General features: G+C 53.6%; 10 protein-coding genes across 10 annotated transcripts; all 10 read right to left on the reverse strand.

The window, feature by feature from the left end:
- Positions 1-14: 14 nt before the first annotated feature.
- On the reverse strand, positions 15-491 carry BDP81DRAFT_394888 (uncharacterized protein; the record flags this gene model as incomplete). The annotated part of the gene is made up of 3 exons (XM_060588012.1): positions 15-159; positions 293-363; positions 444-491. The coding sequence occupies 3 exons, from the start codon at positions 489-491 to the stop codon at positions 15-17; spliced, it is 264 nt and encodes an 87-aa protein (XP_060444879.1).
- A 2821-nt stretch (positions 492-3312) lies between these two features.
- On the reverse strand, positions 3313-4494 carry BDP81DRAFT_461575 (thioredoxin reductase; the record flags this gene model as incomplete). The annotated part of the gene is made up of 3 exons (XM_060593793.1): positions 3313-4208; positions 4284-4346; positions 4476-4494. 3 exons carry the CDS (start codon positions 4492-4494, stop codon positions 3313-3315), a joined length of 978 nt encoding a protein of 325 aa, XP_060444880.1.
- Positions 4495-7583: 3089 nt separating this feature from the next.
- BDP81DRAFT_407006 (uncharacterized protein) lies at positions 7584-9478 on the reverse strand. The gene is made up of 2 exons (XM_060588996.1): positions 8692-9478; positions 7584-8614 (listed from the first exon to the last, which is right to left on the reverse strand). Exons 1-2 carry the CDS (start codon positions 9128-9130, stop codon positions 7827-7829), a joined length of 1227 nt encoding a protein of 408 aa, XP_060444881.1. The 5' UTR covers positions 9131-9478; the 3' UTR covers positions 7584-7826.
- A 549-nt stretch (positions 9479-10027) lies between these two features.
- On the reverse strand, positions 10028-10624 carry BDP81DRAFT_394891 (uncharacterized protein; the record flags this gene model as incomplete). Its single annotated transcript, XM_060588013.1, has 1 exon — positions 10028-10624. The coding sequence occupies one exon, from the start codon at positions 10622-10624 to the stop codon at positions 10028-10030; it is 597 nt and encodes a 198-aa protein (XP_060444882.1).
- A 706-nt stretch (positions 10625-11330) lies between these two features.
- Positions 11331-14725, reverse strand: BDP81DRAFT_394892 (GNAT acetyltransferase 2-domain-containing protein; the record flags this gene model as incomplete). The annotated part of the gene is made up of 4 exons (XM_060588014.1): positions 11331-11523; positions 11583-14372; positions 14458-14640; positions 14709-14725. The coding sequence occupies 4 exons, from the start codon at positions 14723-14725 to the stop codon at positions 11331-11333; spliced, it is 3183 nt and encodes a 1060-aa protein (XP_060444883.1).
- A 299-nt stretch (positions 14726-15024) lies between these two features.
- BDP81DRAFT_481701 (uncharacterized protein) lies at positions 15025-16966 on the reverse strand. The gene is made up of 2 exons (XM_060594968.1): positions 16286-16966; positions 15025-16225 (listed from the first exon to the last, which is right to left on the reverse strand). Exons 1-2 carry the CDS (start codon positions 16638-16640, stop codon positions 15519-15521), a joined length of 1062 nt encoding a protein of 353 aa, XP_060444884.1. The 5' UTR covers positions 16641-16966; the 3' UTR covers positions 15025-15518.
- A 140-nt stretch (positions 16967-17106) lies between these two features.
- On the reverse strand, positions 17107-18519 carry BDP81DRAFT_429395 (phytanoyl-CoA dioxygenase). Its single transcript, XM_060590514.1, has one exon. The coding sequence runs from the start codon at positions 18122-18124 to the stop codon at positions 17243-17245; it is 882 nt and encodes a 293-aa protein (XP_060444885.1). The 5' UTR covers positions 18125-18519; the 3' UTR covers positions 17107-17242.
- Positions 18520-18556: 37 nt separating this feature from the next.
- BDP81DRAFT_429397 (sym-1) lies at positions 18557-20126 on the reverse strand. Its single transcript, XM_060590515.1, has 3 exons — positions 19689-20126; positions 19463-19623; positions 18557-19342 (listed from the first exon to the last, which is right to left on the reverse strand). Exons 1-3 carry the CDS (start codon positions 19697-19699, stop codon positions 18999-19001), a joined length of 516 nt encoding a protein of 171 aa, XP_060444886.1. The 5' UTR covers positions 19700-20126; the 3' UTR covers positions 18557-18998.
- Positions 20127-20677: 551 nt separating this feature from the next.
- BDP81DRAFT_450184 (uncharacterized protein) lies at positions 20678-21222 on the reverse strand (the record flags this gene model as incomplete). The annotated part of the gene is made up of 2 exons (XM_060592493.1): positions 20678-21090; positions 21201-21222. The coding sequence occupies 2 exons, from the start codon at positions 21220-21222 to the stop codon at positions 20678-20680; spliced, it is 435 nt and encodes a 144-aa protein (XP_060444887.1).
- Positions 21223-21563: 341 nt separating this feature from the next.
- Positions 21564-23018, reverse strand: BDP81DRAFT_36060 (uncharacterized protein). The gene is made up of 3 exons (XM_060586402.1): positions 22437-23018; positions 21952-22378; positions 21564-21886 (listed from the first exon to the last, which is right to left on the reverse strand). The coding sequence occupies exons 1-3, from the start codon at positions 22886-22888 to the stop codon at positions 21785-21787; spliced, it is 981 nt and encodes a 326-aa protein (XP_060444888.1). The 5' UTR covers positions 22889-23018; the 3' UTR covers positions 21564-21784.
- Between the last annotated feature and the right edge of the window lie 31 nt (positions 23019-23049).

The following is a 23049-nucleotide window of genomic DNA, read 5'->3' on the forward strand; positions in this document are numbered from 1 at the left end:
GAAGCGCCTGCAGCTCACTTCTTGCCAGAGCTGCCGGAGCTTCCACCGCCATAGCCAGACGAGGTTCTGTCGCCGCTGGAAGAGGTGTAGGTAGAACCGCCGTTGCCATCGTTGTGGTAGGTGCTGCCGTTGGGGTTGGAGTAGTAGTAGGATCCGTCGCTTTTGATAATCTGATCAGCTTCTGTTCAATGAAACCTCTAGGGGATGAGACGATCAATCCGCCTAGAAAATCGAGGAGTGGTAAAGCAGCCCTTCGAGCAGCAGGCATCTGAAGATGAGGAGGTGAACTCACGTGTTGGAGTAGTGGTAGGAGTTGTTGTTGGAAGCGCTGCTACCGTAGTCACGGGCGCAGTAGTGATTGCCCTGCGTTTGCCAGTCGGTGCGTCAGCCATGCCATTTCGGCTTGGAGTTATGTGGCTTTGGAGAGAGGGGCTGGGGATTACCTCGCTGTTGGTGCCGGAGCTCTTGTACTCGTAACCTTGTCCGCTCATCTTGACTGTGTGTGCTTGACGATTATGGTGCGAAAGGTGGCTGGGCGGGATGGGCGTTGTGTATGGGGTGTGTCTGAAGAAGAGTTGACTGTGGAGAGAACGGGAGGTGAAGGGAGATTAAATACCCAGGCAAAAAAACACTTTGTGTTTTACCAGGCACGGTCTATCGATGCTCTCCTTCCCCTGCCCACCCCGCATGACCAATTGATTACTGGCGGGGGCAGTGACAATCCGAAAGCTACCTGCCTCCCTTCTCTTACCTCGCTCAGCTGGGCTGGGTGGCTGGTAATTGGAGGAAGCTCTCATGTTCCTTCCCGCGGGGCGCGTCAAAGCTCCAAGGCCAAGCGAAAGTCAAATCAGATGGGGACCCTGGAGTCTGCGTCCGGATATCGTGATTGCATCATCCCCTTCCCCCTTCCCCCTTCCCCCTTCCCCCCTCGTTACCCCTGGAATGCACAAAGCATCACAATCAAGTTTGCTGTGGCAGAGAGCAGCGGAGATGTGCAGCATGGTGCTGCTATTTTGCTTTTTCGACGAGATAAGGCGTTTATTGCTTCCCCGCTGCCAAGCAAGCTGCCGCTGTCGTGACTTACTCTAGGATCATCCTGGTTTCTATCAACATCTGGTGGACCTCAGACCAAGAAGGTAAATATCTCAGTTGCTAGAAGTGCCTGTTGTTTGCATTCAAAAAGGGTAAAGCTCGTCGAACATGGAAACTCAGGAACAGCCTCTGGCTTGTAACACACATAAGTAGGTAGACTGTCACTTCGCTCAAGCGTGTTGGCAACTGCACGTGAGTTGATGTGAGCGGCAGTCAGGTGGGATGAGACCGAGAGGACCCCTCACTCACACAGCTGTCCCCCCCACGTTTCAGGGATCAGCTTGCATTGAAAAAGCAAATGACATTGTCAGTCACCTCCTCACTTGTGAACTCACGTCTTGTCGATTCCTACTACTCCGAACCGAAACCAAAAGTTCATATGCTATTCGCGTTCCTACTACAGGTATCCCAATTGCGCGTAAAAACCTAACAAAATAGTGTCCATCCCATTAGAGGTAAAGAAGAAAAGCCCGGCATCCCAAATTTGAGTGCAACCACATAATCGCTCCGTCGTCACGCTTTACAAGATCCAGTCGTTATTTCATTCCAACACTTGCTCCAAGTCAGTCACAAGCCACGCATATGCGGAGTCAAACCAACTCAAAGCTTACTTTTTGCCGTACCCGGAGCATGTTCGGTATCCGCTAGCCGAGGTGTATGGTGAACCGCCGTTGCCGTCGTTTTGATACCTCTCGCTCTTTGGAGTCGAGTAGTGAATTGAGCCGCTTCTATCCATTGTCGCAATGTTCCATCAGTCTTGGCTTGGCCTCTCTCATGTCCCGCGCACACGTACACTCCAGCTCTGGATTGGAGACTGAATGAGAATGAAATGTAAACAAAGATTGAGACTCACGTGCTGGGATACTGGTATGAGTTCGGGTTCGAAGTGCTGCTGCTGCTGCCGTAATCGCGAGCACAGGAGTAGTTACCCTGTGTGTTTCCCCGCAGTGAGTACCATTGCTGCTCCACGATAACCTCACATGGGCTAAGTTTTCAATTACCTGGCTGTTGGATCCAGAGTTCTTGTATGAGTACCCCTTGCTGCTTGGCATGTTGTCGATCTAGGGAGATGAGTGGGCGGTGGGTTCTGTTACTCAATTTTCCGAATGCTTTTTGAGTTGGAGATGGGCTCATTCAAAAGACGAAGATTTTTGTTCTTCGTTTTCGACCCAGAGTGGAGATGGGGAAAGGAAGGCGAAGGCGGCGAACTTAAGTATAAGAGAAAAACTCTCGCTCTCGAGTTCAAGGCACATGGTACGGGATACAGACTAAGGTACATAATCGGCTGATCATGGGCGATGCGTGGTTTGAAACGCTGCGCTACTTCACTTACCCCGCCCCACGGGAAAGAACCCATAGTGAGACTTTTTATTACTCTCCCTAATTCCCGTGCCTTACGAGTCGGTCCATTGACAAGTTTGGATGGGGAACGGACGATGCGGCAAAAAAAGGCCAACGAGTGGATGAAAAGGGATGCTTCGGGCAAGGCGTCAAGCGTTCGAGCCGTTCAAGCGTGGGTCGAGCGAGGCGACACGCATGCGCTGGCAACAGCTGCTGCAACTTTGGGCGTTGGCCCTTCTGGGGCATTAGGTAGTGGTAGGCCGGTTGTTGGTATTTTAAGCTTCATGTGGGGGTGGGAGGCACTCTGGCTCTCTGCACGAGCAGACTCTTTGGATGAGAGTGATTCCGAGGTGTGGAGGGGATGACTTGATTCTGCAGCGAAGAAACCTTGTACTCAAGTTAGGACAGAGGACGGGGGTACCTGAGCTCAGGAGCTTTACAAAAGTTGGGAAGACACGACACGACACGGCATGTCGCCTTGTTCGAATTTTGATGAGGGAAACAGCGGCTCTTTAGATAATAACGTTGCCTCCCGCTGACGTCTTAGCTTGGGTGGTCTAACAACTATCAAGGAAAGGCATAAAAGCAGTGGTAACCGCAGGACCTGCAGATCCGGGAAAGCCCGGCCATAAGTAGGGAACCGACGGACGCGGTCAGGGGCATATATCTCCGAGATCTGCTTCGGTCGACTCGGATCTGACTCCGAGGCGATGGGAAAATACCACCCTTCTTGTTTCGGTCTTTGGATTTTGTACGCTTGAATTCAAAAGTCTATTTTTCTTGCTTTTTGCCGCATATCTAGTCTAGAGGCTCTTCTATATCATTATGCGGCTCGCAATAGCCACTCACGACTTGTTAAGTTTAGAGGTGATGATCTAGTCAGTTCTCCTTGGGGTTGCCGTCCTCGAGCTCGGCAATGTACTTCTCGGCGTCCATGGCAGCCATGCAGCCGGTTCCAGCACTGGTGATGGCCTGTCTGTATCTCTTGTCCTGAACGTCACCGGCGGCGAAGACACCCTCAATGTTGGTCAGGGGCGTGCCGGGCTTGGTGACGACGTAGCCCTCGTCGTCGGTCTCGAGCTGTCCCTTGACAAGCGTCGTCGCGGGCTCGTGGCCAATGGCGTAGAAGAGACCGTTGGCCTCGAGCGTCTCCTCAGCGCCCGTGACGGTGTCCTTGACAACGAGGTGGCTCATCAGGCCGTCCTCGCCGCCCTTGATCTCCTTGCCGGCCGAGTTCCACCGCACCGTCACCTTGGGGTTGGCCAGCAGGCGGTTGGCCATGACCTTTGAGGCGCGAAGGATGTCGCGGCGGACGAGGACGGTGACGTGGGAGCCGTACTTTGTGAGGTAGAGGGCCTCCTCGGCGGCCGAGTCACCACCGCCGATGACGACGAGGTGCTTGTTGCGGAAGATGGGGACGGCTCCGTCGCAGACGGCGCAGGCGGAGACGCCGTTTTGCCAGTACTTCTCCTCGCCGGGGAGGTTGAGGCGCTTGGCGGAGGCACCCGTGGCGAGGATGACGGCGTCGGCGGTGTGGGTCTCTTCGGGTTCGAACTCGGTCGAGTATTTGAAGGGGCGGGAGGAGAGGTCGAGCTTGGAAACGGTGTCGGTGACGATTTGGGTGCCGAAGCGCTCGGACTGGGCCTTCATGTTCTCCATGAGCTCGCCGCCCATGATGCCCTTGGGGAAGCCGGGGAAGTTCTCGACGTCGGTGGTGGTGGTGAGCTGACCGCCAGCGGCGATGCCGTTGGCCATGAAGCCCTCGTACAGGACGGCTAGAGCAGGGGAGTATCGTCAGTGGATGTTCCGAGGATTGTGCGAAGATAGGGGAGTGGTGAGGGGATGCTTACGCTTCAGCTCAGCGCGCGCCAGGTAGACGGCGGCGGTGTGGGCAGCAGGCCCAGAGCCAATGACTGTGATACGAGGTTAGCACAGGCGCATTGCAAGAGTTTAAGCCACCACGGCGTGACCATATCGAGAGGCAAGTTTGTCTCTGCTTGTCTGCAGGAGGGGCAACGCTGGAACGGAGAGTTGTGACGTACTGACAACCTTGCTGTGCATGTTGCGGGCACTCGACTTTAATTCGGTAGGGTTCGTAGAGTTCTTCTTGAGTGATGTGGTAGCTGCGGCAAAGGACAGACCAGTGGCGCTTGAGCGAAGAATTGTTCGTCTAAAGGTTGAAGAGAACAGTTTGGCGGTGATATGCGCGTTCAGGAACACGCACTATCCTCTCCAAAAATGGCGGGGTATCAGAAAAAGAGAGATATATGTACAGCAAGAGGGAGGAGGAGGGGGGGGGGTCAGGGTACCACAGGGGGGCGTGTGAGAGGAGGAGGGGCAAAACGAATGGAAGGGGGCAGGACGGCGACGGGCTTTGCTTCCAATCAAGGCTTGGAAACTCGTGGACCGCTACCGTGACGGCAGACCCGGGATGGAAGTGGTAGTACAAATAGTGGTACAGGGCCAGAGATTCTGCAGCAGCAGTAGTAGCGGTGGTAGCAGTGGTACAAGTTATGATTTCTAATGGTGGTGGCCGGGATCTGGGACGGTGATGCGTTGCGCTGGGCCTTGCCTTCTCGGTGGTGGTGGATTCCAAAAATCCAGAAATTTTTAATCGGGCCTGCCGCACGTTTAGGGTGCATTTGATAGCGTCTGTCAGTGGGGTGTCACGAAAAGCCCGCCAAGCCAAACCGTATGTGGTCTGGATGCGTGATCGGAGTGCCGTTCTCCGTCGCGACTGTGTAGATTACCTAAGCACCGAGTCGCCGAGTCCCCGTTCCGTCGGTAGCCAGACGCCCACCCCACTTGCCGAGGCTCTTCCGAGTGACGCAACTCGGCTCCGAGCCACAAATCTGCAGCAAGGTGTGCCGTGTACCTATGTATCTCTTTTCGTGAATTGTGGGCCGGGCACCGGTGTCGGGAAGTTATAATCCACAAGGGTTCTCATCGCTGCTGGGAATCTTATCAATCGCATCAGTGTCTATTTGGAATTATTGACTTCAATGAAGCTTCCGCCCGGTAAGGTATTGGTCTAGAACTGAGCCAAGGCCGTCTTGGTCGGCGATATCTCAATAATCCATGTGTGCGCACGCCATCAAAAGAATGAGTCAATGCTTGGGCACCTATTTGCCCTGGAGCCTGCTTATTCAGCTGGTGGACTCTCCCGTCCTCATCACACGGACTCATTGTTACCTAGTTATCTTTCTGATCCGAGCATTGGCTTCGTGGGTGCTTGTAGATTGCCTCTTCCCTATGTTTCTGAAGCCCCCAAAGGCTTCAGAGTACTGCCACACTGGAGCTAACATGATGAACTCCGTTCGTCGATTCGGAGGTCCAAACCGTCTCTCTCGTACCTTCACCCAAGGTTCATCTCCGATACAGGTACTGAAGCAGATATGACGATTGTCACTGAATCATTTGGATCTACTCTAGCTTGTGCATTCCAAAGATGCGCACTCATCCTGCTAACCCAAATCAGCCCAGTTCTTAGAGGGAATGCCCGTGTCACGGAAGTATACCGGGGATGCGGCCCTTGTCACTTGATCGTGGGATATTTTCTAGCTCAAGTACCATATTATATACAAGTAAACGTATCAATCTCACGTCTGAGTAAAGTGGTAAACCCATCTCCCTCTAGTCCCACAAGAAAACGCAGCAACAATAGTAGAGAAGTCAGAGGACCATCCTCATAAACCGGTATGCCCATGTTTCTGATCCAAGCATACCAACATGGAGCCGGCCATTGGGTTGGGACTTCACGACCCAAATCCTATAAGCCAAGGCGTTAATCGTTCCTCATTGCTGCCATATGATACCACGTCCAAGTCAAGTCGCAAATCCCAACCCAATCAAGTCCCAAAAGAGGACGCGGCAACAGCAGGAGAGAAGGAAGACGGCCAACCTCATGCATAGGAACACCCATGCTTCTGAACCAAGTAAACTAACAGTATCCTTATTAGAGAAGAGTTGATAATCTAGATCCCTGAATGCTAAGATACTACCTTTGTTACCGTCTTCGTCACTATCACTATGATCATTTCCCATTGCTGCCCCATACATCACTGACAATGTACATGATAACGAAAGACGGCCTGCCTTCTAAGTCACGTAGGAACTTGAATAATCATGCTTATGAATCAAACAAACCAACAGGAGTCTTTTTGGAGAGGAGTCCACAACTCAAGTCCCTGAATGCGAAGATACTACCGTTACTACCGTACTCATCTTTAGTAATATACTTATTTCCATTTACTAGTTACGTTACTACTTTTATCACCAATAATATGCATGAGAATAGAAGACGGCCCGCCTCATAGATAGGGGTACCCTATGGCAAAGTTATGCCTCTAAAATAAGCAAACTAATAGTAGCATGTCGATGAGGATCTGATAACCCAAATCCCTAGATATCAAGATACTGCCGCTGCTGCTACATTTGCTATTGCCATACTTGTTGCTGCTATCTTTGTTATAGTCCGCCTTATAAATAAGGGTAACCATGCTTCTAAACAAAGCAAATCAACAGTAGCACGTCGATGAGGATTTGGTAAATCCCTGGATGCCAAGGTACTGCCATTGCTGCTGTATCCGTTGTTGCCGTATTTGTTACTGCAGTCCTGGTTGCTATCGTACTTGTTTCTGCCGTATTCGTCACTGACAATGTGCGGGAGAACGACGGGTTCCCGTAGGGGCCACTATCTTTAACATAATTCGTACGGCGTATGCGAGATATGGCACAAGGGGCAGCGACAACGTAGAGAGTAGCGACAAGCTGTGCGCATTCTCAGAGTCCTTGTCGTCTGCGCCGTTGCTGGCATGATGCTGCCACCAACACTGGATTGAGGCCAAGGAGCAGCTGGAGACTTAAATGTCCGCTTTATACCCTTGATAGAGGAGATCTTTGTCGCGAGAGTGCTAGATGTGAAGGAGCGAGTCTATCGTGCCTGTCAGTTGGACGCTCATTAGGCTCTTGAACTGTGCCTGGAATCACTTCCCAGCCTTATGCTCTGGATAGAGGAGACCTTAAATGTTGCAAGATTGCTAGATATGGAGGAGCGATCCTACCATGCCTGGCGTTTGAACCCTCCGTTTGCCCCTGAAAATAGTCAGACTGCACTTTCTAAGCAGCAAATACAACATCTCGTAATATCCATCACAAGCTCACTAGTGCGAGTCATCTTGAGTTCTTCATGAGTTTCATTATTGTCACATATTACGGTGAAAATGAGCTCCAATCAACTCATCCCTGAAACTGGCGTCGTCTATATCGTGACACTTATTCTCATGATTTCCATCATCGCCTTCGCCTACTTGCCCCTCTGGCTTCACCAAAACACCACGGCTTCCTCTAGACAACATAGGCCAATGGCAAGCCTCAGGAGTCTACGACCCCTCTCAATACCTCTCCCTCTCCTGTCTCCTCATCTCCTCCCGGAAAGCATTACCACCCTGAGCCCCATGATCCGGGAACGTAGCCGAAACCGGGCTCCCCGCAAGACTCCCAAGCGCATCGCTATCCCTCCGAGAATGCCCGTAGCCACCGCTGTTGACATTGAGTCCAGCACCGGTATGCTGCTGCTGCTGGTTCGGCATCGGCTCGTCGCGGTACACATACCCATCGGGGCTAATCTCCCTCTGCCTCAACTGAATCCCGCGATCCTTGCGCCCGCCATGGAACACGCTCTGCCTCACCTTGGCCCCCAGCCTCTGCGCCCGCGACTTACCGACCCCGTACCCGTGCCTCGACCGGCTCATGATATTTCCCAGCCCAATCTTGCGCGTCCTCCGGTTCCAGATACACCCGCCAATGACACAAATGATGATGAATCCAAACACCGTGGGGAGGGCGATATACAGCTCCGCGCCCTTGGGCATTTTCGCGGCCTCGGGGTGCCACGTCGGCCGCTTGGCGACGAGGACCTGCGGACCCGTGATGGCTGTTTGGGCGGTGCCGTCGATGGTGTAGGACATGAGGAGCTCGATTGTGGCGTTGTCTTGGCCTGAGGGGATGAGGCTTGAGGAGACTGTCCAGGCGTAGTAGCCGTAGGATGCGGGGTTTGTGGTGTCTGTGTCGGCGTTGAGGACGATGTCGCCTACTATTGTGCCGTTTACCGATTTGCCTTGGATTTTTACGTTGACGTTTGTCTTGTTGCCTTTGATGAGGACGGTGGGGTCCCAAGTTACTAGATTATAGAAGAGTCAGTCAGGTATCTGATATACTGCGTTCATCACCTGTACAGGGAATGTCGGTTCGCCTTACCATAGTACGTCCCATCGGTATAAAGCGTGCTCCCCTTATTCGGATCGCAAAAGGGCGAAAAGTCCCCCTTGGTATTACTGCATGGCGCAAAGGCCCCCGCGCCGCTCTTGCTGTCGGCCGTGGCGACGGGCGGGGTGCCCGTGCTGGTGGTGACCTTGACGAGGTGCCAGTCGGTCAGGGTGAAGACGCTGCCCGTCAGGGCGTTGGCCGCGGCGGAGGCGTAGGTTGCCGTGCCGGAGATTGTCGTCGGGACGGGGGTGACGGTCGTGGGGACGCCCTTGTTGTTGACGCTGATCCAGGCGGCGGTGGGAGCGATGACATCGGCGCGGGCGATGAGCGTTGGCTCTGGGGCGGGAACGGGCGCGGGGATGGCGGCGACGGGGTTGAAGAGGAGGGATAGGGCGGCGAAGGCTGCCGGAGCGAGGTTGGAGGTGTGCATGTTGAGGATTTGGGGGATGGCGCAGTGGGATTGAGGTTTGGCGAGAGCTTCAAGAGCGTGGAAGGGACATGCGAGTGGTTCGATTCCGGTGGGTTACAGCACTCGAGCGCGTGGAGTTTCTTCAGAACCCAGAAACGAGGGTGATATCTCGTCGTCGAGAAAGACACGAAGAGATCCAACTGACAATCTCAAACTCTCGTCCAAACGAATGGAATCAACGGCTCAACGAGTGGCACAGAGAGTGTGGTGTTGAGTTGACAACCGGGAAGGAGGACGAGACCAAACGACAGGACGGGGAAATGGTCCAATATTTACAAAGGAACCACAAATGGGATGAACGGGGGGAGGATTTAGCATAAAAAAGTTGGTTGATCCCCCAGGTCGCGCGGAGGCCAGACGTGTATCCTTCGAGCTTCTCAGTGGATGGTCGACCGTCGACAGGGGGAATGAACCCCACTGGCCGAGATTGGCTTCTCCAAAATACAAAGTTCAGGGGGAAGGAAACAGGCTTTGATTCGCGCTGTTTGGGGGCCTGGGCTTACGGAGTCGACTTGCCGGTTTGCCGCGATGCAGGAACCGGAGTGGTTCGAAACATTCTTAGCGGTGGCCTTGGCTGTGATTGGACAATTCGATTGGTGTGCGGCGACGACCGTCTTACACGACACCACGACCACCATGAAACATCTCACACAACTTCAAGGACTCTCATGATCTTGGGAATTTTATGGTCACTATCGTGATGAATAGAGACGCTTTCGACCGGCCTTGTAGTATGAACCCTTTCTCCCATTATCAGTCCCTTTTCAGTCCGTTTGGTCTTTATTCGTCTCTCGTCGCTCGTTGCTCGTAATTCGTAGTACAGCGCCGTCAAGTGGATGAGCCCGCGGAGTGTTCTCATCAATGGGGCCTCATCATCGGACCATTATACACCCTCTGCCTCCTCACAGGCACCCTCGTAGCAGGATCCGGCGACGAAACAGCTATAGGCCCCTCATGCTCCCCCTCCTTCTCCGCCATCCCCATCCCCTCCACCCGCTTTCCCCGTCCCTTCACAAGTCTCAACCCCTCATCAGGCCTCCCATCCGTAATCACAACCGGCACCGGATTCTGATGCGGTCTCCCAACCTCCAACGGCTCCCGGAACCCCTGCGTCGGCCCAGGTCTCCTCATAAGTCCCATCTTGACCCTCTGCGCATCAATCTTTTCCCCGTCCGTTCTCCTGTCCAACATCCCGTTGGCGGCCGCTCGCAAGTCGACGTCGTCTTTGAGCCTATGACCTGGACACGCCGCGTTGGGACACCGGCCCGGTATGATCTCGGTCTTGACCTCGCCGTCGAGGAAGGGGCAGTTTTTGGGCTTCGGGGTCGAGGACAGAGGGGTGGTGAAGGTCCATTTTATTTGGCGGTAGGACCAGAGCCAGGATCTGCAGCGGTGGTAGTGCATGTGTCTGTGGAGGCCGCAGCTTTCGCAGAGGGCAATGGATTCGGTACACATTGTCGGGCTGGGTTTGTGGTGGCTAGGGATTGTATGGGCGACTCGCGAGTTGGTCTTTTGGTGATGTCGATTGATAGTATGGCGAGGAAAGAAAAAGACGACTGCGATTTGCGGTCTCGAGGTTGTGGTAGAGGAGGAAGGGACTTCCAGTCGGAGCCTTGAATGGCAAGAATCAAGATCGTCGAGGTGATGTTGTCAGATGACAGCAGTTGCTTGTCACGAGTTCGTCGAGATGGAAAGGTACTTTCCAAGAAAAAAGCAGAAGCGGAGGAAGGAGGAAGGAGCGACCTTGAGGTTGAAGATGGAAGGAAGATAGAGAAAGGGAAGGCGTCTACGTCTTCCATCATCTTCGTCCCTTCCCTCTTTGAAATCACAGAAATCCCACCAGAGTCGGATCGCCACAGCTAGCCGGTCAGTCACCTGATCTCAAGGTACCATGTCACCCGGCCTCCAAACGCTATCATCCGGAAGGAAGAGGACGGGACATCACCACCCATCTTTCACTGAAATGAAATGTTCAAAAATTCTTAAAATTGTTAACAAACAAAGCCGAGCCAACTCCGCATAGAGGCCGCCCAAGTAAGGACAAATACCCGTTCCACCCTGTAAGTAAAGATGCTTTTACACTTTTGTTTATACCTCCTCTGTCACCCTTCTTGCCCCCCTCTTCCCTACAACAAATGGCTTATCCATCGATGTCTTTTACTTAGTCCCTGTCCCTCTTGGATTTCTTCGCCTTTTTGGACTTCTTCTCCCCGAGAGCCTCGTCGTAAATCTCGGCTGCCGTCGGACCGGCCTTGCGCTTCGACTTACCCTTCACGCTCACTACGCCGGTCTTGCCGTCCTTGACAGCCTGCTCCGCTCCAGCCCAGGCGGGGGCGTCACCGTCAACCTCATACCTAGTAGTTGTAGTCAGTCTAGTGCTCTAAAGCTACGGATCGAAGAAAGGGGGTCTTACTGGTCAAGCGGCAGGGAGTCGATGAGCTCGCGCTGCTTCCTGCGAAGCTTAGCAAGAGCCTCATCGCCTCCCTCCTCAAGCTCATCCTCGAGAGACGTCTCGAGGGGAGCAAACCTCTTGTCGACGACCTCATCGTCGTGCACGCCAGACGCGTTCTCCCGGCTGACACCAATCTTGGTAGCGCTAGGCAACTCGGCTTCGACGGCGGCGTTGACCAGGGATCCAAAGTGCGTTGTGATCTTGCGAAGGATTTTGATGAACATGGCCAAAAGCTGCGATGACGGCAGAGACAGCTCAGAAGAGATGACATCCATGTCCTTCCTCTGCAGACCGATGGCGAGCAGGATGGCCTGCTGGACACCAGTCAACTTGATGTCGCCCTTGAGCTTGCCGGTGAAGTACAGGCCAGCAAGGGTGGGCACAAGATCGAGGATTACGTGGTAGTCCAGCATGTTGTTGGCGTACGACTCGAGACGCTTCAAGTCGAAGGGTGTCAGGAACCTGTCCAGCTCCACCTTTGACAAGGCCGTGGGCTCCGTGCCGTCGAGCTTGGCGCCGATGCTGGCGGACTCGTCGATGCTGAGCGCAACGACCGACTGGAACTCCCGGAACTGGTACGACAGCAGAGACTGGAAACGACGCTGGAAGTCTCGCGAGAAGGCACCAAGCCATGACCGGTCGGCGCCGGTGTTCTCGAGAGGCCGGATCATGACGCACGTGTGCTCGCCCGTCAGATCGTTGGCCGTCTGCCGCAGGTAGACGGGCGCAAAGGAGGCGCGCTTCCAGAACTTGTGGAGCGGCTGGGTCAAGCCGTAGCTGACACCGACGTAGTCCAGGGCGGCGGGCCTGATCTCGGAGAACCTGGCAAATAGCGGGGGCAGCTTCTTAATATCTCTGATGTGGACATCGTCTGCGAGCAAAGAGGTATTTGACAGCTCCGCATCCGTAACTCTGGGCAGGGTCTCCTCCATGGCGAGGTCGGCGTCCTCGGACAGGTTGGTGAACTTTTGCTCGTAAAAGTCGGTCAGGAGCTGCAGGGCCTTGGTGCCGTATCCCATGGACACGTACTCCGGGTTCGTCGCTATCCTCACAACGCGGGCGCCGGAGAGGGAGGCGAACTCGTCGTCCTGGTACTGCTGGCTCACGAGCCAGGGGATCAGGTCACCGGAGGGGCGCTGTCCTCTGCTCAACTGGTTGATGACGCTCTGTCTGCTAATCTTTCCTTCTAGCGCGACCTGGATCACACACAAGGGCTCGGGGAGCTTGCCGTCTGATGTCGGGGCGATGAGGACGTAGAGCTCGTGGGCGGGGGCGTCACTCATAAGCTGAAGATCATCGGGAGAGTTCTTGTAGTGACTGGCGACGTAGAGGGCGACCATTTGCTGCAGGAACTTCTCGGGGATGGGGTGGAAGGAGAAGAGGGTATCTCTGTTGACCTTGAGCAGTTCGCACTGCGAAGGGTCGGGGCATCCCTGGGCGCTGGCCTTGGCCTTGGGGAGGGTGGCATCCAGGCAGAGAAGCTTGTTCAGCCACTTCTCGACCGAGTCGCCTTGGGCATATCTGATGGGCTCAGACAGGGTGATCTCGCGAAGGGACCGGCTGGACTGGCTCGAGCCCTGGTCCTTGGAGGCCCTGCCCGTCGTCCTGTCGGCAACCTCTGTGTCTTCACCAGTCTTGGCTCCGGGTCTTGACTGCTCTCTCAGCTGCTTGATCAGCTTCAGCGACAGCGAGCGACCGGTACCCTCGTAACCGTTGATCGTGGAAGCCATGAAGACCAGGTAAGGACCCATGAGCTTGCGCACCAAAGGCAGGGGAATGGCAGCGGCCTCATCGATGACAACCAACTCTGCCTGGCCAAGGACGTGGGCATCCTGGGGCCTGATGTACTGGATCGTCTGGCGATGCGCCCGGTGAATGTTGACTCTGACAATAGCCTTGTTGAAGTCGGGGTTCGTGGACTGAATAATGGAGTAATCGGCGTGATCGGCGTACCCAAGCGCATCAAAACCCTTGAAGACAAACTCGAACAGCGTCTTCAAGTTCTCCGGAGACGGCGAGGTGATGAAGATATTGCTGTACCCGTGCGCAACCGCAGCCGCAACAGCGACACCCATGGCCGCCGACTTTCCGCGACCTCTGGCGGCCGTCAGCGTCACGGTGCTCCGCAGCGTCTTCTCGGCAATGGCGTCGACAAACGTCAGCAGCGCCTTGGCCTGGTCGGTCGTCTTGGCGAGGGTAACCAGGGAGCCGACTGGTTGGGTATCTTGCAACGACCCCTTCATGTCCTCGAGCTCCTGCTCGGCCTCGGTCTTGTTGAGGTCCTTGTCGGTGGGCGGGAGCTTCACGACGCCCTTGCCGCCCGAGATGGGCAGGACGTTCATCTCGTCGTCGATGACGAGGCACGAGTCACAGCCGCCCAGGGACAGGATGAAGCGCTCGTTGAAGCGGGCGACGACGTCGTCGTGCGCCTCGGTGCGGTAGCGCGAGTGGATGTCCATGGACATTGTGTAGAGCTGCTTGAGCGAGGACATGCCCTTGAGCAGGAGGACCACCAGGCCGCCACCCTCGACCGTCTCGATCGTCCTTGCGAGGATGTTTGGCGTCATGGCCTCAAAGTCTTGGAGGATGCACATGCCAAAGGTCTGTCCGAGGACCTTTTCCGTCTCCTTGTAGTAGACATAGCGGATGTTGTGGAGGGACACGAAGAGCTCGAAGGGGTCGGACTCGTTGGCTTCGCGGGTGCCGTGCTTGATTTCCTTCTTGATCTTGTTTTCGCGCTTCTTTCGGTGACTGGTTTTCGAGGAAGAGGTCGGATGTTAGCTTCTCCATGGTTCTGCTGTGTAAGTGGCCCTGCCGCCCCCACGATTCGACATACCTCGTGAAGCCCAAGAGCTTGGTCTTGTACGCCCACAAAACGGACTTGTTCTGCTTGATATTTCTAGCCATCAAGTAGTGGAGGTTGACAATGACATCCTTGGAGTGGTCACCGACAACCACGAAGAAGCTACGCTTCTTCTCTTGGTACCCATTGGAAATGAGATTCGGGATCCGCTGGTCTCTGCATTGAGGGAAGAAAAGTTAGCAATTCGAGTAACAGAAAGTGTTCGTATCACAATTAGAACTCACACTGCCTTGCGCGACATCTTGAACAGAGCTCGCAGGGGAGGAGGGACGTAGGGGGAGTGAAGCGGAAAATTGGCAGAAAGCGGGCTTGCTGAAGTCGGGTCGGCGCAAACCAGCTCTTAGACGTCGAGGAAATCCCAAAAATTTGGCGGAGAGAACATTTTCTGCCGGGCGGTGGACTTTCAATGTGGGTGCACTTTGGTGGGGTGCAGCGACTTTTTCGTTATGGCCACACCCGTGGCTCACCGGTACGCCACGCCCCCCTCGGACGATCTTTAAAAATCCAACGGGGGTGGCGATCATTCAGGAAATGGTATGGTGAAGTGTAGAATATGGTAAGATGACTTTTCAAGGGGAATCTCAAGGCCTTGAAATATTTCCGTTTGGTGGAACTAGTAATACACTCTTTTGTTGTACATGATCTCTCTCTGTCTCTCTTCCTTTCTGAACCTCTTTTTGAAACCCTAGCTTCGCTGGATCTTGCGTCTCCCTCGTTCTCAGTATCGCGGCACGGTCATGAGTAATGGCTCTGGATGCAAACAGTTGGATGATTGCTATCTGATGCAAAGCTGTCCCCTCTCTTCTCTATATGAAGCCCGAGAAATGTGCACAACGCAAAAAAGGAGATGAAATACCATCAGCGATGCCCCGGCCGAGAACACCAATTATGAGTGAGAAAACCCCCGCGTCTTTCCCAGATATGCTCGAGCGGGAGAAGCAGTCCGAAAGAAAGAAACAAGGATATGAGAAAATAAGAGACCGACGGGCTTTGCTTGTTTATATACAACCAAACAACCACCCCCCAATCCGAGCTTAGATTCTGTCCAGCTTGCGGCGCAGGTTGCGCGTGCGCTTCATCAACTTCTTGTACTTCTTCTTCTTCATCTTGAGCTTGCGTTGGCGCTTGACGCTGAGGGCGTGCATGGTATCGTGGCCTTGCGCCTCGTCAAACTTCATCTGGCGCAGGGCCATGCGCTCGAGGAACGAGCGGGGCGCGTCGCCGTCCTGCATGATCTTGGGGCTGTGAGCGAGGACCTGGACCTGGCCGTCGGCGTCGGTCGTCTCCTCGATGGTGAACATGGCCTTGTAGACGCGGTGGTGAGGGGTCTCGTCGAGGAGGTCCTCGACGGCGGACTCGGCGGCCGCGGCGTGGGTTGCGGCGTCGGAGGTCTCACCCATGGCCTCGGGGGCCGGGGGAGGGCGGAAGGGGACGAACTGGCCGGCCATGGAGTTGAGCTGGACGTAGACGCTCGACTCGGTGCCGTCGGGGTTCTTGAAGTCAATCTTTTGGACGGGCTCGCCTGACGCATCCGTCTCCTGGTGGCCGATGGTCATCTTGGCCATGGCGCCCTCGAGGTCGTCGGTCGTCCGCGATAGTGTTGAGATGACGTCGGTGACCTTGTTCGCCCTGCTCCGGGGCTTGAAGATGGCGGCGAAGGCTTCTTCCGTCACTGACTTGGGCATGCTGTGGGTCACAGATATCGGCCGGTGCAGCGAGAAAAAGGTTGACAAGCCGAGAGCTGCGCGTGGTTTAGTTAGCAATCTCTACCGCAAATTCCAGATGCCGCATGATTACACACCTTCTTGAGAAAGATGTTGTGTGCTGGGCACGCTGGGCAGCTTCTGCGCAGCCTCCCTATCGGCGCTGTCCTTGCTCTTTCGTTTCCGCTTCTCGCCGTTGGACTTGCTGCTGCTGCTGGAGCTCGATGATGTCGAGGCATGGACGGACTGGCCCTGGGCAGGAATGTCCTTGGATCCGTTGTTATTCGGGTTAGAGGGGCTCGAGGAGGACCATCGTCTCTGGTGACCACCGACGGGTCTCTGCTGAAGGGTGATGGTGGCCGTAGCCGCTCTCGGAGCGGAGGTGGTGAGGGAGGCGACGAGGGGGGACTGCGGCGCCGAAGCGACCACGCGCCGCACCGATGAGGGCAACATTGTCGCCGGGTGCAGACCTTGGGGGTTTGATCTGGACGGGTTCGAGGAGGAGGAGGGGTGGTTTTGGAGGTGGTTGAGGCTGACGCAGATGTTGCCGACAGAGTCGGTTGATGGTTGGCAAACCCGGATTTGGCCGCAGGACGGGAAAAGCTCACGGGTTCCACAGACACCTTGTTACTTAGGCATCCGATTGTGCACAGACCACTGACACTTGATTCCCCAGAGCTTTCGAGATGGTAGACGGAACTTGAGATGAAACAATCTTTCAGTACAAGAAGTGTCAGTTGGGCTTATTGTTATTCTTTTTTGAGAAATGACGCTGCTCGGGTCCTCAGAGTGATATAACGCCGGTAGCGCCTCTTAATTATGATCGAGATGGGATTATCTGATTCAGTCCGCCCCGTCACGGGAACACACACAGCTAAGCGCCCACTACACATGACCCGGGCAGAGTCCGGGCAGACTCGCCCAATTCACCGCCCAGATGTTACACACCGCTCGACTGGTCCAGAACAAACCACCCTAAGACTTCTTGTCCTTGGAAACTCGCGCAGGCATTCAATTGTCTTTGGTAAGAAGATCCATAACTGCCTTATCTCACACTACCCCTCGAGAGAATATCCCACTTCCCCCGCTTCCTGGCCCAGCTTTACCAGCATTCTCCGCATGTTCTCAGCCCTCGCCCTCTCCTTCTCATCCAACACGCCCAAATCGACCTTATCCACCCAGCCCTTGAGCCCGTGTTGCAAGACATTGCGGGCTCGGAGGGTGCTCCCGTTGACATGTCCCGCGCTCCCATGCAGCGTCATGCGTTCCTTGTTCGCGACGTATGCGCCGCGGTGTAGGATATTGTTGTTGTAAAAGACAATGTCGCCCGCCTTGAGCTCCACATTTAACTGCTCGGGGATCCCCTTCTCATAAGGATCCGCGTTGCGCTCGGTGTCTGTCCTGGCCCTGGTATGAGAGCCCGGAACGACGATGAGACTGTTATCATCGTAAAGAGCCAGGTTCCACTGCGCAGAATAAGCCGGTTTATTGAGCCTGTCCAGCTCCTCTTCCGCGGTAGCAGTCGCGGGAATATCATCTCTGTGCCACCGCAGCTCAAAGTCCTCATCAGGCCGTATGAGCAAGTTGAAAAGCTCCATGACCAGATCGTTATCGGTGCACTGCAGCAGCTGTTTCGTCGGCTCAATCACAGCATCCGAAAAGTACGTCTTGATGAAGGCGCCGTTGTTGGGCATGTCGGGGTGCATCATCCCCTGGACGCCCCAGATGCCGTCCGGGGGTGCTTCCGGGGTGGCGACCGGCCACGGCGGGAACTGCTTCGGCAGCGTCCGCACGTTCGGCCATTTTCCGGCTCGGGCGAGCGCTGTGGCGTTTTGGCTAGCGCCCCGGAGGTCTTTGAGTTGGGTTTCGGTGAGGATGGAGGGGATGACGACGAAGCCGTCGCGGTTGAGGCGATCGAGCAGACTGGAGGCGGTCATCTTTGTCTGAGTGTTTTTGATCGAGTCCTTTCGAGCTGGGGAATTTGTTTCCGACTTCGCTTCTCAGAAGATTTTGATCAGTTTTATCACTTCGCACCAGCACTTTCAGGTGCTTTTCAGCCGCTCGGCACGGTTGACTTGCAACGTTGCAGTGGCCGACTCCGTCGCCGAAGGATCCCGGTTGAGGGTGGGGAGAATGAGGGGACGGCAGTAGCTCAGTTATCTATTGCTGCGAGTGGTGCGATGTCAGATAGCAGACGCGGAGCTATGAGCTAAGTGTTCCCACTTGGTTGTCATGCAATGAGCCCCGGTCAATAATCTCATTACTAGTACGGATACTCAAAATGATGAATGAATATATAATACGGCGTCTCTGGTGTTGAGAGACTTGAGGCTCCTTACCTTCCCCGCATCCATCGCTCATTGGTAGGGCTGAGCCTGGGGTCCCGTGCCTTCTTTGAACTACGTTATGGCGACGTCTTTGTCACTATCCAAGTGAGATATATCTCACTTTGTTCTCTCATATGACTGGTATATGGAATACCTGAATCAGTATGAACTGATGGGGTTATCGGTTCCTTAACGGACAATAATGGCAGGCTTATCGTCACATTGCTTTGAGGCAGCTCTTTCTGTTCAGATATAATAAGAATAATGGTGCAGTATGTTCCCATTGGCCCTGCTCATGATCATCTGCTGATCACTTAATCCCGTCTATCCTGCTTCTAATGCTCGAAATCTGAAGCCACGAATTGCTATACCAAGCTGGAATTCTCAGCAAGCTCTCAGTTGCCTCTTCTCATGCTTGAGACTGCTTCCATCAAATGGTGGCAACCACCTCAAGCCCACCTTACCACCCAGTCCCCAACATCCTCTACTGGCTGTTCAAGAAGCTAAGATAAGAGTTCCAGCCGATGCTGATGACGTTGACAAATAGCACGCGGTGGTGAAGCGGCACAAACTTGAAGTTGACCACCTGGACGAACGGCCAGAGCATGTAGTTGGACGTGAGTGCCGTCTTGTAGTTCTTGTCAAGCTTCTCCTTGATTGAGCCGCCCTCGAGCGTGGCCATGGAGGAGAGGAAGACGCTGATCATGACAGGGGCAAAGACACCCTGGTCGACGGCAACGCGGGCGAGCATCTCGGCGTTCTTGTTCTTGAGGACGACATTGTTCTGCAGGAACTTGAACCAAGTTGTGGCGACGGGGCCGAAGATGACTGGAGAGAATTGGTCAGTCTAAGACATTCGTTCATTTGCACGAGCTCACGTCGGCCATGAAGGCGTCGTCGTATGTGAGTTGTCTGAGTGCAGGTGAGGTGAGATGAGGTGGAGCTTACCACCGCCGTAGAGGGCCATGCGGCCTGTGCGGGCCCATTCGTGCTTCGCGAGGCCGCGTTTATCAACAAGCTGCTGGGCGGTGATGTCACCGGTCGCGAAGAGGATGGCTGTGGTGATGCTCTGGGTGAGCAGCGGGCGAGCCGCAAGTCTTGCCTGATACCTAGAGATGAAGTGTTTGCAATGCAATGCTTGGCGACATCAAGGACTTTTGTTGGCGAAGCTTACCAGCCGAGCATTGTGAATGTTTTCTGTCAGAGGGATAGCAAAGCTAGAGAAGTCCGTCGGCCTGGATCTGCGATTTCAACCCAGGGGCAAGTAAATGAGCGCAATTAGACAAAAGACAGCCGGCACAGGTCGGTGGGTATCGACAAAGGAAGAAAGGGACGTGAGCGAGCGGATGGAGTTGTGAGCTTGTTAAATGAGAAAAGGTGAGAGGCGAGAGGTCGATTCCGGGATTTGGCAGTACCTTAGCTCAGGAAGGTACCTGAGGTGAGGTACCCAGCAAGGAAGGTGCGATCGTCAGGCCGGCAAGCTGCACGTGACGCAAAAATCTCCAAATTTGGGCTCAATAGACTGGTGCGAAGTAGGAAAAAGTCAAGAAAATGTAGAAAATGTTTGGAAAAAGAAACAATCACAGCCACGATGCAAAGGTGACAGAGCTCAACCTGGTCTTGACCAGCAAATTGAGAAACGCTGTCCTCAAATAGCTCGGTAGCTTGATTTAGGGGCTCCCGGTAAGGATATTTCCCCCCAAGTTGCATACCGGACACGGGATTTAAAAACATAGCACTCCGACTCCGACATCTAAGCAAGATAATGCAACTATCGAGGCGTGAATCTCTCTACGCTTGTTCCCTTAGATCCCTGGATGCCTAGTATTGCCTACCTTATCCTCTGGGGGAAGTCTAGGGTGCAGAAATTTGGCATTGCTCTCGTGAGAAATGAGAGACTATTGCGTTTCATACCCAATAAACGCTCAGCAATCTGTGAAGTCTTTGCAGGCCAATATACACAGGCGCACCATAATTTAGGTCTTACGACACTCACCGTATGAAGTTCTAGAGCCAGGACCGTAATTGTGTTTTTGTTGTCTGCCAGACGCATTTAGCACAATAATGTCTTGAAGCCTAATTCATAATACTCGAAGTAACAAAACTAGTGATGAAAATAGTAGGGAATCGCTGCGTGCCTAGATCATCGAATTGTGAGCTGACTCAAATGGGCGGCTGAATCTTGCGATACTCGGACCAAATCAGCGGGGTGGGTTGCTCCTTTTCCCATGCTTCCCACATATCCCACTCCTCATGATCATAGTCATCTGGATCCCAAGAGTCATCAACCCAGGCACCAGGCATCTTGTGTGCCTCGTCCTGTACCATGTTCCAAAACTCTCCTGCGTAATCTTCGTACTCATATGCCCACCATATCCTCCAGTGCTTCGGACGGGAACCATAGGTGATGCCAATAAGAGAGAATCGAGTTCTACCAGAAGTTCCTCTAGACCAGGGGGCCCATCGTTGCTGGACAGTCGTAAAGCCTTGTTCGTACATGTAACTCTCCTCACGTCCGTAATCCAGAAGCTCCACGTCGCTGGAAGAGAGTATGGCAACCCACTCCAAAAGTGTTGCTACCAGTGATTTGCTTACTTGTTTCGCTGTACTTAGAGTCCGGGGGTTTGCATCAATTGTTGATACGGTGACTGCAAACAAGGGTGAGCTCCAGAATCCTCTGCCTGACCAGCCTGAAGTCCAATCAACATGGTGCAGACTCGGACGGTCCAACCTGATACTATCATGAAGTAGTTGACCCCATGACTGTCTTGCTTCAGTCCACTGGTCAGGGTTTGGGTGGCAACTCCTCCTCATGAAGTTGTTAGCCATCCCTATGGCGAATGAGTGAAAGAGGGCGGGTCCCCCGATGCTCCTAGAATATGAAATAATTTCGGGCTCTACATCAAGGTTCCGAGCTTCCGGAATGATGGTATAAACTTCCTCTAGCTCCCAGCTGCATTGTGTTACAATTGATCTTAGATGGGACAGCCTTGTAGCAATTGAAAACGATAACCCGTCGATGTTATAGCGTTTCAAAAGAAATTGAAATAGGGAGAAGGAGACCCCAAAATAGCAAAGAATTGAAGTTTGTTCGGAATCTTCGAAGTAATCATCGAGAAAACTATCTAGAAACAACTTTTTTAGAGTCGGATCTAAATCGTGGGGCAATAGATTGAACAATCGAAGCTCGTGAAGTAAAAAGGGAGAACTGTAGATTACTCAAGTTATCAACAAGATATCCTCGGTGTTACAGCTTGAGGGAGTGAGTTATTACGTTTTATCGTTGCTGTACATTGGGTCTCGCACAAAACATGCAAGTCCCCGTTTCAGAAAATCGTCTATTACCCTAAGGGACTTTGTTCCGACAGCGATCTTCAGGAAAGTCGCCCACATTAGTTACCGAATCCTGACGGTCTCGTCCGGGGGAACGTTCTCACCTGGAGCAAGTTTTCTCCATTTTTATCTTTTGCGAAGGGAGTCATGCCTTTTTCGGACAGCACCTGGAGAGTTCCAGAGGGGTCATCGTTTCCGATGCAGTCATATAGTTCGTCGGCAAAGTAGTTTACTACTTCATAAGCTCTTAAGTTGAGCTGCCAGCCCTGATAGCTTTTCTGGGCCATCATAGAGTAAACAGATCCAGTGAGCCAGCTCGGCGCCTGGACAGAAAACTGGAAGTCGTCATTGTTTCCAAACCCAAATCGAAAGGTAGGCAAGATCGAAGCTGGGGCAGAAATGTAAAAGAGAGCGGGTGTGGTAGATGTAAGTACTCCCTTTGTCTTCCTTTCTGGCGTCAGAGCTTTCGAAGCAACGACTCTTTCAGACCGCTCTATGATGCTCAGAGAGGTTCTAGATGCCAACATTGCCCTATATTATTGTCAGAAATTTTGAAACTATGATAGGGGCATGGGTAACAGCAACTCACATAAGCCACTGCCTCTGCGCGAACGCGAACAGACGAAGGGCTGCGTCAAGTTTCCTGTCCAAGGCCTTCAACTCCTCTTTCCGAAACACCACCTTGGTTGACAACAGCTTACTTCTGAAGCCGTCTTTTCGGGCAGTTAAGTTGGCTTGTAGTTTGTCTATCACATATTGAAGCTCATCAAGTGCGCGACGGACCTTTTTGATGTGTTGCTGCAAACGATGATTTGTATTATTCCAGAAGGCTTGCGGCAGCGGACTGTTCTGAATGTGATCTTCGGCGTCGAGGAGGAAGTCTTCTAGGTCTTTAATTCGTTCTGCCTTCTCAAGCAACATTGCTGGTACTTCCTTGACCTCGTTCCATAGTTTCATGAGCTTGAAGGTGGCGCTCCCGACTTTCGCGGTCATATCGACCACCGCGATGACGCTGGCAGCTAGGCCTAGTGCTTCTACCATATCGATAAGGCGGGCGAGGGCTGAGTGAGCTGAGTGTAAGATCCCGCTTTTCCCTATCACAAGCCTAGGATTGCGGAGAAGTCGAGCCCCGAGAATAAACGCGAGGCCCGAGGGGCCGAGAATTTGAGAAAAGACTGATTGTTTGGATCTTTGCCAGGCTC

This window comes from Colletotrichum phormii (assembly GCF_030913505.1).
Source record: "Colletotrichum phormii strain CBS 102054 chromosome Unknown BDP81scaffold_11, whole genome shotgun sequence".
NCBI classification, from domain to species: domain Eukaryota; kingdom Fungi; phylum Ascomycota; class Sordariomycetes; order Glomerellales; family Glomerellaceae; genus Colletotrichum; species Colletotrichum phormii.

Bases quoted from the DNA above. Each gene is read 5' to 3' on its own strand.
- BDP81DRAFT_407006 (XM_060588996.1), bottom strand. From the start codon at position 9,130: ATGCACACCTCCAACCTCGCTCCGGCAGCCTTCGCCGCCCTATCCCTC. The intron at 8,615-8,691 runs GTAAGGCGAACC...TCTATAATCTAG, and splicing joins TACCGATGGGACGTACTATG to TAACTTGGGACCCCACCGTC.
- BDP81DRAFT_481701 (XM_060594968.1), bottom strand. From the start codon at position 16,640: ATGTTGCCCTCATCGGTGCGGCGCGTGGTCGCTTCGGCGCCGCAGTCC. The intron at 16,226-16,285 runs GTGTGTAATCAT...AACCACGCGCAG, and splicing joins ACAACATCTTTCTCAAGAAG to CTCTCGGCTTGTCAACCTTT.
- BDP81DRAFT_429395 (XM_060590514.1), bottom strand. From the start codon at position 18,124: ATGACCGCCTCCAGTCTGCTCGATCGCCTCAACCGCGACGGCTTCGTC.
- BDP81DRAFT_429397 (XM_060590515.1), bottom strand. The intron at 19,343-19,462 runs GTAAGCTCCACC...AATTCTCTCCAG, and splicing joins CATGGCCCTCTACGGCGGTG to TCATCTTCGGCCCCGTCGCC.
- BDP81DRAFT_36060 (XM_060586402.1), bottom strand. From the start codon at position 22,888: ATGGTAGAAGCACTAGGCCTAGCTGCCAGCGTCATCGCGGTGGTCGAT. The intron at 22,379-22,436 runs GTGAGTTGCTGT...ACAATAATATAG, and splicing joins GCGCAGAGGCAGTGGCTTAT to GGCAATGTTGGCATCTAGAA. The intron at 21,887-21,951 runs GTGAGAACGTTC...ACTTTCCTGAAG, and splicing joins ATGGAGAAAACTTGCTCCAG to ATCGCTGTCGGAACAAAGTC.